Below are 15762 nucleotides of genomic sequence, written 5' to 3' on the forward strand. Positions count from 1 at the left end.
GAAGCAGGTGCTCTGGCACTGGCTGGCACTGAAGGTGTAAGAGACAGTGGCCCCTGCGCTTCGTGGTATCTGGTCGTGTGGTTCCGCTCTCGGGATTTCCCTTGGAACAAACACGCAAGCGTGGGTCACACGGAGGGAAGGAGCCTGTCCCCCGTGTGTGGCTTCAGTTGGCCTCTGGGGACCCGGATGGGGCCCTCTCGTGTCCTACCTGTTCAGTCCCCGGGGCCCCCGCCTGCATTCATCGGGTGCCAACCCTCGGACAGGTACCTTGGTGGGTCCCTTGGATCCGTCAGCTTAAAAGACAGGCACCAAAATCTTCCTGGGGCTCTCCTGCTCGGAACACAGGCGGGATCTGCATGCAGCATCTCTGCACCTCTGCATTCTTTCCCTTAAACTTTTCTCACGGTGGTGGAATGCACATATCTTAAAGCTGTTTTTAAGTCTTAAAGTCTTAAAGCTGTTTTTAAGTGCACAGCTCAGGGGCGTTAAGTGCGTCCACGTTGTTGTACTGCCGTCCATCCCAGGACACCGTGTTCCTTTTCTAAGAGGATCTTTCACCTATGTTTCTCGCAGCCTTCCCCAGGAGCTGGTCATGCCCCAGGGGACACCTGGCGGGAGCCCCCTCCACTCTCCAGCCTGGCTTCTGTCCAGTCCAACATCACATCTCTAAGTTTGTAACATCCGATCTGCGTCGGCCACCCCTCTGCTCAGAACTGTCCCTGCTCCCTCCGGCCTCCTGTGAGGGCTGTTTGCCATGGCAGGGACTCTGGCACGCCATCCAGCCTCTGCCGGCTGCTGGGCTGCCCGGCGATATCTGTGTCTGGACTCCCGCAGGGCAAAGTCCCTCGGCCCGGACCTCCTGGAGGACCCGCATCGCAGGAGGTCTTAGCAGACCAGGCCCCTCCCCTCCCGCCCTTAGGCTCGGGTGGCAGCACCCCATGCACTTGGGACAGGGCAGGACAAAAGCAGGGCTCTGGTGACATTTGTCAACCTGGGTAAGACCTGCAGTCCCTCCATCTGGCGGCCCACGTGACCTGGCCTGGCCGCTTGGCCACCCCCTTGGCCGAAGGCTCTTTCCCTCCAGCCCATCGTGCTCGTCATCCCAGTTTAAAGGGAGAAACACTTATGCTCCGCTGTTGTATGGTTCTCGTAGGTGTTCTTGGTCACAGCCCAGGAAAGATCCCTTCCCTTTGCCAGCCCAGGTTAAACCTTTGGTTCTTTTGAAGAAGTGAACAAGAGACTCACATATTAATGATGAAGGTTTGCAAAGAGGTGTCTTAACTGTTTCCTGAGGATAATATCTAATCAGATATCACCTGCCCAAATGCTCATTCCTTAGTCCTCAGCTGGGATCCTTCTTTCTTCTGTGTCAAAATTCCTGAAAAGGGGACCCCTCCTCACGCCTGCTGTCCCAGGAGAGGCAGACAAGAGGGTTCTGAGCAGACTAAAGTCCCCGGGGCATCCCAGAGCCCCGTTTTCCAAGGTGTACGCGACCAAGAGAAGGTTGACTGTGACGATACCCAGGTTCCACCTTGGCCATCAACTTGAGGACCAAGCAGGTGCTTCCCGGGAAGTGTCTCCGTGGGAGCCCAGCATCCTCTCTCAGGCAGAGCGAGGTCGGTGTGGCTGCAGATACCCCCCACTGCTGGCCGGGCCTCACAGGGAACTCTAGAGAGAGTTCCCAGCCCACCTCTTCAGAGACACAGGGATTGTCATGCAGGTGGCTGAGAATCAGACTTCACAGGGGACTCCCTCTCGGCCTCTTGGGGACCTCGTGTCTCTGAGCCCCTGACCTGGACCCTTTCTGGGCCCCCCACGGTGACCTCATACACAACCCTGATTCACAGCCTGGGACTTCCTGGCTAGAATGTCAAGGCTGAGAGATGCACAGGGGCGGCGTGCAGCCCGAGCTCCCAAGCGGCCCGGAAGGACGCCCAGGCCCGAGCCCACCTGCCTTCAGACCTCGGCTTTACTGCACGTGCTGGTGGGTCATCTTCACCTCCAGCATTACTTTGTGCGATGATCTGAATATTTTGTTACCTCTCATTCTTCATAAGACAAGAGAATGCAGTGAGAGGAAAGAGCTCACGTAAGGATAAGACTCAGAGATTTTTGTCAGTGTGTATCTTGGGCCTTAAGCTGGATGTCAGGGTTCTAGGAAGGCCAGATCTCTTTGAACAGATGAATTGTGGGTTGGTTCAATCATGAAAGGAAAGAGCACAGTGGAGCCTTTGATCGCAATAGCAAGCCTCTGAGATCACCTCGTGTCTCAGAGGCCACATCTGAGTGGTGACCTTTGTGACAGTGGCATCGTAACCGGCCAGTCTGTGGCTCAATTCCATGAAGGACTTTGGGGTGCACTGAGCCCTGCTGGGGACCTGAGTGAGGCCGTGTGGCTCTGGCCCTTGTGTGGCCTTGGATCGAGGTCTTTGACAGCTTTGGGGCCACCAACCAGCCAGCACTCTGGGGAGTTTCAGCACTCCCCACTTTTTCTTGACCGTCCAAGTCTTTGTGAATGTAACAGTCATAATCAAGCTGACCAAGGGACTCTTCTTGTAAGTGGACGGCATGCTTCTCGTTTACAAGGTCTGAGAGGGACCACCTGACCTGCTCCCAGGGCCGAGAGAGCAGCCGACCTGGTGAGGGTCTAGGCCTCAGGCACCCACCTGCCGTTCTCCATCCCGGTGGGTGGGTGGCGGCAGCCCTGGTGAGGGGCCGCGGAACTTTCTCCAGAACACCAGGCAGCCCCCTGCCCCCCGCGCGAGCACCAGCCAGTGCCTTGCTGATGAAAAGCCACAGAAACTGGTGGAGTTAATTGATTAAGGGGAACGATACATCCTTGGCCACTTTTTGTGGGTTGAGCATACTCTGTTCCATGCCCTCTGTCTACACTGGATCAGCCAGTTTTGCTTGTTTGTCCCATGAGGGGAGCTGAGGGACACCCTCCCAGCACTTGCAGATCCATCGGCAGATTTCACTGTCCCGGGAGCTGTGCCGGTTGTGATGTTCCGTGGTCATTTTTGTTTCCTGAACTGCGGGCAGGTTTCTGGCAGGCCTTGGTTACCTCCCTCCCTCCCTTCCTTCCATTGGTCCCTTTATTCTTTCATTCAGTGAGCACTTATGAACACCAGCAGCCTTGGTAAGTTGTGGTGAGACAGACCAGGTCCTTTACCGTCGCACGCGAGAAGCAGGCCGACGGTTAGCGAGGGTGAGAGCCGCGTTGGGAGGAGGGGGTGGGTTCAGGGTTCCAGCGAAGCCGGCGGGGAAGAGAGCAGCCCCTCTGCCCAGCTCTGCTGGGGACTGACACCCTGGGGATGCGAGACTCTGGCCTCAGGGTGGGCTGAGTCGTTTTAAATAAAGATGCCAGAGGTGGGTGACTACATGGGGTGGGGGAAGGGGGATTTTCAGAGCAGCAGCTGGGAGTCGGGGTGACAGGGAGAGAGGTGGTCTCCCCCTTCAGTGTCAAGTGAGGAGAATCCAAATGATCGTGTCCTCTTCTGTTTACAGAACCTTATTAGAAAGTGCTTTCTTGCCCTTTACCTTTTTCATAACTCTGTGAGGCAGGAATTCTTTTGGCTAAACCCTTGCCCGGGACCTGAGCATCAGGAAAGTTAAGTCACACTCCTGTTGTCCCTGGGAGAACGTACCCTCTGCCCTCTCGTGCTGTTGGCCCACAGAGGCCCCAGCGGTCCCTGGTAGGTTGGTGTGAGCCCACCGGGGCCCTGAGGGTTCCGTGCCAGCCACGGGGATGGGAGCTGTGCTGTCCCCTTCCAGCTGAGCTGCTACCTGCCAGTCCCAGACCCTTGAAGACGTGTGGGGTTACCGTGTCCCGAGGGCCCCAGCGGCACAGCCGGAGCCCGGTGTCCAGGCATCTGGCTAGGGCTTGAGGTGATCATAGAGCTCACACCCCAGCCCCTAGGACCGGGTCCGTGTGGGCCTTGTCCAGCCCGCCCACCCACTCTGGGCACCCCCCATGGCGAACGCTGTCCTCTCCTGCTTGTCTAGGGCCCCGTTGAGGCCCCTCTGAGTCCCCTGCTTTCTCTGCAGGATCACGTCCTTCTCGCCGAGTGACCAGAGTGACCATAGGAGGGGCACAGGACCCGACTTGCCGGCCAACCTGGGGAAGCCAGAGGCCGGGCGATCGGGTGATCAGTGCAGGTCGGGGAGGGACCCTCTCGTGGGCTCCCCGTTGACCAAGAGTGACGCCCGCCTTTCTCCGCTGTAGGTCACGGAGGAAGTGCACAGGCTGCTGCGGCGGGGCTGCTACCGCTTCGTGTGCCGAGGCAAAGTCAGCGTCAAGGGCAAGGGCGAGATGCTGACATACTTCCTGGAAGGCAGGACCGACGGAAGCGGCTCCCAAAACAGGTCCGTGAACTCAGAGCGGAAAATGTGTCCTTACGGGAGAGCCGGCCTCCAGACCAGACTGGCCACGGGCCACCCCCCGGTGCCCCCTGCGGCCGGCCTCCCAGTCAGAGCCGGGCCGGGGGCTCTGCAGGGCTCGGGGCTTGCCCCCTGCCCCCCAGGCCACCACCTGCCCCCCGGAGCAGCAGGGAAGGAGGCTTAGCGGAGCCCACGCGGGCCGCTGGGGGCACAGCGCACAAATGCTCGGGGCGTTGGTGGCCTCGGGGCTCCCGCAGGGACCAGCCCGGCCAGCAGAGCAGGACCGGGAACCAGTGGCCGGGCTGGGGAAGGGGGACTGTCCAGGCATGACCAGAAGCAGCTGGGCAGTGACTCAGGTGAGGGGAGAACCCAGACTGCGCAGACGCCGAGGCTTTAGCAGTGTCTTTGTTCGCTCCGTCCTCTTCTCGGTGGCCGAGGGAGGTTGGCTGGGTGAGCTTTGGACGTCGGGACCGTTGGGACCGTCAGGACGTCCACCAGGGCCGCAGGCTACAGCGAGAGCCTTGGAGGTCTGGCTGGCAGAGTGACTGGGGTGCCCAGCTCGTGTGTGCCCTGAGACGGATTGGCATCAGCCCAGCTGTGTGGGTCCCGTGAGGGCAGCTCCAGCCCTGGGCGGTGGCCTGCAGAGCCCAGAGTAAGAGTAAGGACTCTCTTGGCCAGAGCCAGAGCTGGGCAGGCCTTCGGTGGACGGTTTGGGAAGAACTGAGAAGCCCCTGTCCCACTGCATGGATGGTGGTGGCCGCTGGCTTTCTTCAAGATTGGGTTTTTGTTAAGAGCCAGAGGCAGGTCTTCTGGAATTCTTGGGGGACCCTGCAGCCACATCTCTGTGACCAGCATAGTTCCTGTTCCACCTGTGCGCTCTCCACCTGCCCTGCTGAGCATATTGGCTCCTGTAAAACCTGGACGTTCCCTTTTCTGCCCACGTCACTGTGTTTGTTCAAAGGAGAGAAGGTGGTCGGTGTCACTTCTTACCTCTTCTGCCATGGCATCTTGGGTTCCCGTACGCTGAACAACAGTGCAAGGCTTTGTTGATTTTGAAAACAAGTGGACCTCACAACCATGAGAGCGCTTCCTGGATGGAAGGCGTTTCTCGGGCGGAACCAGTCCCTTGGACGTGGAGATTTGGAGTTAGTTTATTGCTGTCAGTACAGATGTTCCTGCTCCGGTTTGCAGGGAAAGTGACTGCAAGTAATTCTGTGCAAGTCTGGGAATCTCCTACCTAGGCATCTCTGCGGTTGCCATGGAGATAAGAATGCGGCCATGCTGGGATGGGCTCCTGGGCGTGGGCAGGGATCTGGGAGGGCCAGTGGGAAGAGACTGGCCAGAAATAGCTGGACGTGGAGACCTCAGCTCTCGACTGCAGGGAGGAGGCAGCTTGAAACTGGAGGGAACCTTCTGGGCAGGCAAGTCAGTAGGGGGATGGCCATGCAGAGACCCAAGCTCCGACAGCAGCCCGGAGGGTTCTGTGGGTTGCAGGGGAGCCCTGCTCGGCAGAGTCAGCAGGCCTGAGGGTCCCATTCCACACCGCTCTCCTTGGGGGTCCCGACTTTTCAGAATTGGGACAGGGGCTCACTCTGAACTGAGCCCCATGGGGGTGGCTAGTGGCGTCCCCCGGGCTGCCTCCGTTGTGGGTGTATGACTCGTGGCTGTGTGGGTGTAGCTGACAGGGCCGGCCACTTAGCCCATGTGGACGGGCCAGTGACAGAGGCGGGCAGGTGGACAGTCTTTCCTCAGATGTGCCCTGGGTGAGAGCTGAATTTCCTCCCCCTCCCCCCCTTACAGACAGAGCACAAGCTGAGTCATCTCCAGAGCCCTCTGAGCACACGGCCTGTGCAGGTATGCACACCTGTGTCCAGCTGCGGGGCTGAGACCCTGGCCAGGGCCCTGCTGCCCACCTGCTCCCCATGGCCGAGCTTCCACCCCAGGGCAGGGCGGGAGGGGGGTGGACAGCACAGGGGATCCTGACCCTGCGAATATGCTCTGTCGCATGGCAAAGGGGGCTTTGCAGAGGGAATTCAGGGCTTGGGGCAGCAGCTGAGGAGAGGATCCTGGGCCATCTGAGTTAACTCAGTGTGACCAATGCGACCACGTGGCCCCTTAGAAGTGGACACGGAGGCCAGGGCAGTCGGGAAGATTCGAAGCACGAGGTCGCTGTTTAAAGATGCGGGCCCCGCAGCCGGTCGAAGGCGAGGACGCCCTAGCCATCAGCCAGTGAGGAAGCGGGTTGTCAATCCCACGGCTACAGGCGCTGAATTCACATCACCCTGAGCGAGGTGGACCCTGAGCCCCGGGCTGAGAACCCAGACTCGCTGTGCTGGGACCTCAGGTCCACAGAGCTGCGGGACCACCCCCCCACCCCCCCAAGGAGTGTTGGCAAAGCCACGGAACGCGTGGCCAGCTGTCACCGCAGCCGCGGGAAGCCATCGGGGCCTCGGCTGTTCTGAAACGGCGAGGTCTCCCCTTCGATGAGCAGAGCCTCCTTCATCATCAGCAGTTCCAAACCCTACCTGCTTCCTGTGGGCATAGGGGCCGTGCTCAGCCATAATGTTCCTTGGGGTTTGGTCAATGACTTCCTTTTTATTTGTGATAAGACTGTATGATATTGCCTTATTTATTTTTAACCTTGTACAATATTCATGTACAAATGTTAGGGCCTTCCAAGTAGGATTCTCTCTAAATTATTTCTTTTAAGATGCTCTGTAAATAGCGCACCGGTCTGCCTATTCCATTCTGACCAAAATGAAGGTAAGCCCGACACCCCGTGTGAACAGCACACTTTAGCCGATGCGCGAGGTTCCTAATGCATCGCCCCTGCTTGGCCAGGCTGCTGCTGCCCTTTGGAATGACCCCATCCACGTGTCCCTTCGAGACCCTCGCATGTCTCTTGTGCCTGACCTCGGTAGATTAGAACGCAGCCCCGAACTGCCAAACGCTCCCACGGCCCCTGACCCTGGGCTGGTCCACTCCAAGGTCTGTGTCTTGCAGGGTGGACCCCACGCCCCCCAGACCCAGACACCCCGAGCCTGCCGTGTTTATCGGACTCCAAAGCCGTCAGGGCTTCCGATACCTTCTGTCACTAGAAGCAATAACTCTAAACTGTACAGACAGGTCTGGTCCAAAGCAGATTGGTGATTCAGAGACAAGCCATGTGTACAAGTTTCCCCAAATTGAAGAGCACACTGTTGGGGGGCTGACACCCCCAAATCCGGGCTGACGTGCAGGCTCGGACAGGATCTGGCCAGCCTTCGGGGACACCTCACTTTGTCTCCCCCCATAGGAACACTGCACCATCGTCCCAGTAGCTACCTAGATATAATATTTGAATCCCTACTTTAACCTGCCACTTGGGAAGGAGGGGCTGGGTTGGCCTGTCAGCCGTGTCTAGGTTTCCTCCCCGGCAAGTGGACCCGTCTCATTTCCAGGGTGTGCCCGCCCTTCTGCAAAGCATGTTCTGTGATCCCCTGAGTCTCGGGGTCCTGCAGGTCTCTCCCCACGTGGCAGGCCCTGCCCGGGACACCCATGCGTGACTCGTCAGGCAAGCGCTGCCCAAGTGTGCGTGCACCGCACGGGAAATGCAGGTCCACACGCGTGTGCCCTGCATCCAGCAGTTCTCTCACCGGGGTATCACAGACCTGCTGTCACACTTGTCATTCTCGAGTGTGCAGACCTATTGGTTGTGTATAACTAGCCCCCCCCCCCCCCCGGAAACTGACTTGCCCTTGGTTTTGTAATGGCTTCAATGAAAAACAACAACAAAAATGACCCCCAAATCCAAACTCCATAGAGGCAATTGGTTTCATAATATTTGCTTTGGTGAAGTAAATGAGGGGTGAGCTGTGGCCGACTGGCAGGTGGAGGACACGATCGTATCCCTGGGCCCGGACATCCCCCCTCCACAGCTGCAGTTTGCTTTGGAAGTTGGAAGTCTGTGCGAGCCGTTTCCCGTTTTCAGTCAATACTCCCGGTTCTGTAGTGTATGATGAAAGACGTGCCGTTTCTTCATACAGCGTCCTGAGTTTGCATCTGCCTTCGCAGGACCTTAGGCTGGGGGTGGGTCTCAGTCAGATTCAGGGTCTGCTGGGGGCTGCGCTGCCAGGCCCAGAGGCCAGCAGGTGGGACTGGGGGCCCACGCCTGGGTGTTGGGAGGCCAGTCGTGGTGGCTCGGGCCTCCACACTGAGTTTGGGAGACGACAAGGAGATGGGCTTTACCTGAGGGACTCTGCTGACACAGGGCCCATTGTCTCATGACATGTGTCACGAGCGAAGGCCAGGCCGGGTGCCCAAGGGTTGGCCAAGTGGGCCATGCGGGGAGTGGAGTTGTGCGTTTCCCCAGGATGGATTCAGGAGCTTGGGGCTGGTGTCCGAGGCCTGCGTGGGTGACCACCTCGGGAGTGCTGCCAGGCAGTTGTCCCCCAGCCCCGGGTCCCCCAAAGCGGGAGGACATCCTTGATTCTGTGTGGACTGACAGCCAGGAGCCACAGGCAGGCCCCGTGCCTGGGAGACAGTGTGGGTGGGAGAGTAGGATGCAGTGGGCACCCCAGTGGCCAGGGCTGGGGTAGGCATGGCCAGCAGGGTGGCCAGTTAAGCCAGCTACGGACCAAGCTGCCGGAACCTGACCTAGATTTCAGTCTCGGGTCAGGGGCCGTGCGGGTGTACCCCAGACAGCCAGCACACAGGGGAGCTCCTGGGGACCCCTCACCTCCAAGAAGCCACAGGAGGCTTTGGAAAGGATTCGGGGAGTTTTTCTTTGTCTCCTGTCTGTGCACAAACTGGAGACCTGTACTGGAGACAGGTCCTGTGGTGGGATGAGGAAATCTGTCTTCTCCATTCTCCATTTCGTAAAATTAACAAACCCAATTTCAGGGGCCCCATTTGGGGCTAGACCTCCCTAAACAACTTGACTTTACGGCAGTGGAACAGACATTCGTATTCCTTAATTTCCCTGAAAATATAACACATCTGTTCACTAAGATAAAAAATAACTTTTCTGCCAGAGGCCAGGCTTAATCCAAGTTTGTGTGTGTGTGTGTGTGTGTGTGTGTTGTGTTTGCATGGCATGGCGTAAGCAAAATTAAAATCAATTATTCCTAGGATTAGGATGGATTCATATAAGAAACAAATGAACTAGGGATACAGACAGATGGCTACCCCCCAGGGCATCGGGGGAAACCGCCCCTGAGTGCCCCGACCCAGCTCTATTTCCTCTAGAAATCCTGACCTTAAAAGGAGGAGTAAGGGCAGGGGCAGGGGCAGCAGCTTCTCGGCCAGACACAGAGGCAGCCTTGACCCCCACCGGCATCCACGTGGTGCCCGGGCCTCCGTCTACAAGTACTAGAGAACCACTAGAGAATAAGAAAGTCTTCCTTCCTCCCTCCCCTCCTTCCTGGAATCACTCCACAGTATCAGTACAAAGTCCAGGGATGTCAGGGCACTGAGCTGATCCCGTTTTCTGTTGTTTGTGTGGTCGTTTTATTTCTGTTGTGTTTGGGGTTCCCGTGTACACTGAGACCTGCGGGGAGTGCTGCAGGTGGGTGTTTGGTGCAGGAATTCTAGAGGGAGGAGCCGACAGCCCGCCCCCCCACCCCCACCAGTTACCTGGGGAGCCACTTGCAGGCCTGGCTTCAGTCTCTGGGCTGTGCCGTGGGAAGAGAAAACAATAGACAGGTGGTCTTCGGGGGTGTGGGTCACAACTGGCTGGAAAAACACCTTGGGAATCAGACAACTGACCCCAGTGGCAGCCCCCTGGTCTCCCGTGATTACAGCAAGCTCAGTTTCTTCAGCCCTTGATGGTGGCTATCCGTGTAGATACAATTCTTCATTCCTTTGTGAAATTCCTGCACTTCCCCGGATTCAGTGTGTTCTACACTAATAAACACTGGGAAAGGCTGGGTCGCTCTCCTATATAGTTAAACTACGCCTCAGGTGGACTTTTCGTGTGACTACAAACTAAGGGAATGATCATGACTGAGACCCGTATCTTGCTCGGCAAGTACACCTTTCCTGTGCTTCTCCCACCCCCTTGCCTCCAAACATTCTGCAGAGGGAGGCGTGGTTATGCTCCGCATGTTGTCGATGAGGAATCTGAGGCTCAGAGAGGTTACAGACTTGGACAAAGTCACACAGCACTGTGTGGCAGGACCAGGATTCATCCTGTTCCCGTCCATTCCAAGCCCCTGGTTTCCCATTCTATTCGGCACCTCTTAACTAACTGAAATCGGCAAAGTTGTGTTGGTTTGGATGGAGCCCTTAGCTCACGCACACACATAAGTAGTGGTGGTGCCTGGCCGGCTGGGTCTGAGCAGCCAAGCAGGCCCCCAGGCAGCGGGTTTGCCCCACAGCCCATCCCTTGGATGTGCCCAGGCACAGAGATGTCCTCACCTGGGCCTCACGTCGGGACGGTGAAACAGTGGCTGTCTCTCCGCTAAGCCCTGCCTCTGCTTTAACAGCTGATCCCTGGCAGAGACTTAACAGTGTTGGGCCTGAAGAATCCCTGCCTTGTCTTGTCATCCTTTCTATCCTAAAACTATGTCCTGTAGCACCACGTGCCATCGTGTCTTAGAAAACACAGACTCTCCGTCAGTGAGGACAGTTGTCCTGTCTCTTTCTGTAAGGCCTCTCTGACATCAGCCAGGGGGAGAACCGGGGCCCCCGGGTGCCCCCAAACTGCACACGCTTCTCCATTTACAAGGAGCCAACCCAGTCCCCAGCTCCTGGTCAGAGTCCTCCAATGTCCTTGTCACGCTATGGCGTGGTGTAGGCGGTCAGTGTTCCTTCCTGGGGATCAGAGGACGCCCAACAGCAGGTTTCACTGAGAATACGCAGAAGGCGAGACAGGGACCACGACGGATGGTGAAGGATTGGCAGCCACCCTGCACAGGTGTCCCCGCCTCTCCCAGGCTCTGGCTCCCGTGGTTCCTGGCAGCTCATCTTCAGATGGGTTGGATTCCAGAACAGCTGGCAGTCGTATCTTGAGAACTGACGTTTAAGCAGAGAGCAATTCCTAGACTAACCCTGAGGGATCTGTCCACCTCTTGGGCTTGGTGAACGCGTGCAGGGCAGCCAAACAGAGAGCTGTGTCTGGCGCTCTCACTCCCTGCGGTGCGAGCAGTGGGCAGTGGGCCCACCAGCATCCAGAACTTGTTTCTTGACTCCCACCAGCAGCCCGCACGCGATCCCAGACCCGGACACGAAGCACATGTCTCAGGGGACTGTTCCCACATTCTGGGAATCCCGGGGAAGCCACCAGGGCCTCTTGCACAGGCCGGGGGTGCCAGCACTCCCCAGGCATCAGCCCCAGAGAGGCACGCGGTTTTGTCTTCATCTCTGTTGAAAGTGTGGCCGCGCGAGCCATTTGCACTCAGCATCGCATGCCGTGAAATTCCTAATGGTGTGAAACTTACTTTTGGATTCTGAAACACGCAGCATGTGCAAAGGGGCAGGCCCAGGCCACCACGGGTTGTCTGCCGGCAGGCTGCAGAGCGTCCCGTCACAGCAAATCCTGGACCCTGAGCCCGTGCAGCTCCTGCACTCCTTCTGCAGTGTCCCCCCTCGGCCCGAACTCCCCCCCACAACCTCTCGTTCACACTGATTGCACCCCACCTTGCACAAGCGGAGATTATGTATCGATTACCACCCTCTCTTAGCAGCAGATTCCACTCTCGTTTAAGGTAAACCCAAAGCCCACTCTTGGATTTTCTTTACTCACTGAGAAGGGTTGTGTGAACCCCTCGGCCCTCCTCTGTCCCTCCAGGGAGCACAGAGTGGGCCCGGGGTGACACGTTCTCCTGCCAGTAGAGCTCACAGAGGATGCTTCTTTAGATGCGGAAACGAGACGTCTGTACCAGAAGGACAACAACTCAATATCACTGGGTAACTTCTCATGATAGATTTGTATAATCAATACGGGTCTATTTTTACGTCCACTGAACACTGTAGACTACCTACCAGTCTTTTCCAAGATTGTTAAATTGAGACAAGTAATTGAATAATTTGTCCTATTTTTATTTTGAAAAAAAAAAAAAACAGTGAATGGACTGAAATGTTAAATGTGAATGTACATTTCTTAATTGCAACTTTTCTACTGAGTGTTTGCACTATACTTTCTGGAATCTTATTTAACAAAAATAAAGGGAAAAAAATTGCTTGACTAAACTCCGTGGCCATTTTAATTGAAAAACAAACGGTTGTGTGGATGTTTTAAAGACCCTGGGACATGTTCTGTAATTTTCTAAAATGCTGTCACCCCGTCCTTCCTCGGGGCCCTGGTGTGGGCCCTGCTCCTCCGACGTGACAGGTGGGCGCAGTGGATGGACACGCTTCGGCTCCTTATTTATTTATTTATGGCTGCGTTGGGTCTTCGTTTCTGTGCGAAGGCTTTCTCTCGTTGCAGCGAGCGGAAACCACTCTTCATAGTGGTGCGCGGGCCTCTCACTATCGCGGCCTCTCCCGTTGCGGAGCACAGGCTCCAGACGCGCAGGCTCAGCGGCCATGGCTCACGGGTCCAGCCGCTCCGCGGCATGTGGGATCTTCCCGGACCGGGGCACGAACCCGCGTCCCCTGCATCGGCAGGCGGACTCTCAACCCCTGCGCCACCAGGGAAGCCCTAGGCTCTTTTTGATTTCCGCACCTAAACGTGAGAATCCAGGGAAGATAAGTTTGTGTTATTTGCAATTCCCCCTGACTAGTCTCTTTCTGACGAGTGTCCTCCGGCTCTTTTAATCTTTTATAAAAGAACAGGGAAAAATCTTGCCTGCCTGAAATGAAATGCGAAAGTTGGGGTTCAGTCTCACTATTGACCAGATGTGCACCCCTGCAGACCTAGTGAGTGGAGGGGCTCTGGGGTCCTGGGCCACTTGAGCAGGTGGGAATGGCCACCTCCAGGCAGAGGCCACAGTGAAACAGCATAGCCCAGGGCTGCTGGGCACAGAATTTCATGGAGTGAGTGACGTCTGTCATTGTGATTTAGGAAAAAAAATCCATCCCAGCCCTGAGTGGAGTGTGGCCCCTAACTGTGGCAGATTCTGAATCTCAGGCATCCTCAGAGAATGTCAGTGGATGCCCCTGATAACACCCTGGCCCTCCTTGAGAGCAGGTCAAGTTGTATCCCTGCCCTGGACCAGCAAAGCTCCCTGCTGGACGAGCCGGTGAGTGGTGTGAAGAGTGGCCAGGAGAAGAACACGGTCACCATGGAGAGCTGAGATCTGCAGGTGAGAGCCTGGACCACCGGGAAGCCGTGGGCAGAGGCGGGCGCAGGAGAAGGGGCAGGAGGAGAGGTGGGGTGTGCAGGCTTGGGGCTCTGGAAGTGCCCAGACGTCTGACGGGTTCTGTGCTCTGCGGGCACGCGGGGGGCACCTAGTATTGGAGGCTGTGAGCCTGGATGTGCTTGAGCTGTAAGGGCCACGCTGCGAGCTCCGAGTTGCTGCTGGTGAAGAGAAATTATTCACTGGCCACTTGTTAAAATGGCAGGGAGGAGTTTATTCAAGGCTAGTACAAAAGTGGAGAGAGATTGGACTCCACTCTGGATACAGCAAAGACAGCTGAGGCTTCTCGGCCACCGGGCAGAGTGAGGGGCTCAGTGGATAAAGAGTTACTGAGGGGAGCTTGGTCAGATATCCAGGACGGTGATGCTTGCTGTAGGGTAAGCCACGGACTTGGACATCAGGGGTGGGGGGGCTCCTCCATAAGCCACTTAGCAGGATTCCTTGCTAAAACTGGGCTCTTGGCAGGCCAAAGTTAGGTCAAGGTCAGGGCCTAACAGAAGAGGAGCTTGACCGAGTGGTTCGGATGAAAACTGGAGACGCCCCGGGTTTTGGAATCCTGTCCATGAGGAATTCTGTCGGCTCTATCTTCCCGATTGATCGTCCACATCTCACGTCACCTCCTTGCTGGCCCCATCCTGTCCAGCCTATCCCCCCTTTCCTGAGTTACGGCAGAGCTCACTAAGCATTCTGGTCACGGAATCTGCTCCCCATGTCTATTCAAAGGCCAGCCGCAGTGGTTCTCTTAAAATGCCAATCAGATCGTGGCTCCTTGACTCAAACTGTGCGGGGCCCCCAGCTCACGTAAATGAATGGGGGTCTAGAGCCCAGGAGCCGAGACGCTCTCCTTGGGCTGCCCTTGCACTTTGCTGTTGAGGCCCCTCCATCTGCAGGGCTCCTGGTTGCCCAATGATGCGCCAGACATGCTCCCCCACTGGGATCAAGGGCTCCCTCTGTGGGACATGCCTCCCTGGCTCCCACCGGACTCCCCGTTCCTCTAAGTCTTTGCTCAAATGTCAGCTTCCCCAAGGGGCCCCTTCTCTTCTGTGGTTAAAACTAGCCTCCCCACCACTCGCTGCACTTTGCTTTCCGCTGGCCGTCATCACCTCCAAATATGCCTACGATGTACAGGTTTTGTCTGTACTGCTTCCTGACCCCTCACTGGAAGGTAAACTCCTGAGAGCAGGGATTCTGTCCTTTTTACTCATCTACTCAATAGAAATTTATCAAATGAATCAATGAATAAACAGGGTGACCACTTAGGTGGCCATGTTAGTCTCCTGTAACAAATTACCAAAAACTGGGGGGCACTTATAACAATAGAAATTTTTTCTCTTACGGTTCTGGAGGCTAGAAGTTTGAGATCAAGGTGTCACAGGGTTGGTTCCTTCTGGGGCTTGAGGGAGACTCAGTCCCATGCCTCTTCCAGCTTCTGGTGGCCCCAGGTGTCCTGGGCTTGTGGCCGTATCACTCCAATTTCTGGTCTTCACATGGTCTTCTCCCTCTGTATCTGTGTCTTCTTTACTGTCTGTCACTGGATTGAGGGCCCACCTTAGTGCAGATAATCTCATCTCCAGATCCTTACCTTAATTATATCTGCGAAGACCCTTATTCCAAATAAGGTCTGCTATGGACTGAATTGTGTCTCCCCAAAATTCATATGTTGAAGCCTAACCCCCAGTGTGGCTGTACTTGGAAATGAGGTCTTTAGGGAAGTCATTAGGGTTAAATGAGGATCAGAGCAGAGAAAACTTGAGTGGCCCATGAATGATGATGATGACGATGATGGAGGAGAAGGTGGTGGAGAAGAAGCACCCCTGGCAGCCGCAGCAGGAGAAAGAGAGCTCTGAGCACCCATATACATTAACCCATTTACCCCCGTCACACCCACACCACACTGTAACCTACATTTATGCCTTTGAACAGGCCGTGCTCTTTAGGGACACACAAGTGAGTTGTTTTTTTTTTTTTTTCCTGAGCAACTCCTGTTTCCCTGGGCTGACATATCCCTGCCCAGCATCCCCAGGGCCCAGGGTGGAGGAATGTCCCAGGCAGGTGTTCACAGATGCCAGCAGTGAACCTCTCCCAGCCGGTGCTAGTTCCTGCT

General features: G+C 56.4%; 1 protein-coding gene across 1 annotated transcript in view; it reads left to right on the plus strand.

The window, feature by feature from the left end:
• Positions 1 to 5066, plus strand: part of ADCY1 (adenylate cyclase 1) — a 114908-nt gene extending 109842 nt beyond the window's left edge. The window contains exon 20 of the mRNA XM_032643229.1: positions 4226 to 5066. Coding sequence (XP_032499120.1) covers positions 4226 to 4564 — 339 coding nt within the window. The 3' untranslated portion in view covers positions 4565 to 5066. The remainder of the gene's footprint in view (positions 1 to 4225) is intronic.
• Positions 5067 to 15762: the final 10696 nt, after the last annotated feature.

Source organism: Phocoena sinus, chromosome 9 (assembly GCF_008692025.1).
Source record: "Phocoena sinus isolate mPhoSin1 chromosome 9, mPhoSin1.pri, whole genome shotgun sequence".
Lineage (NCBI taxonomy): Eukaryota > Metazoa > Chordata > Mammalia > Artiodactyla > Phocoenidae > Phocoena > Phocoena sinus.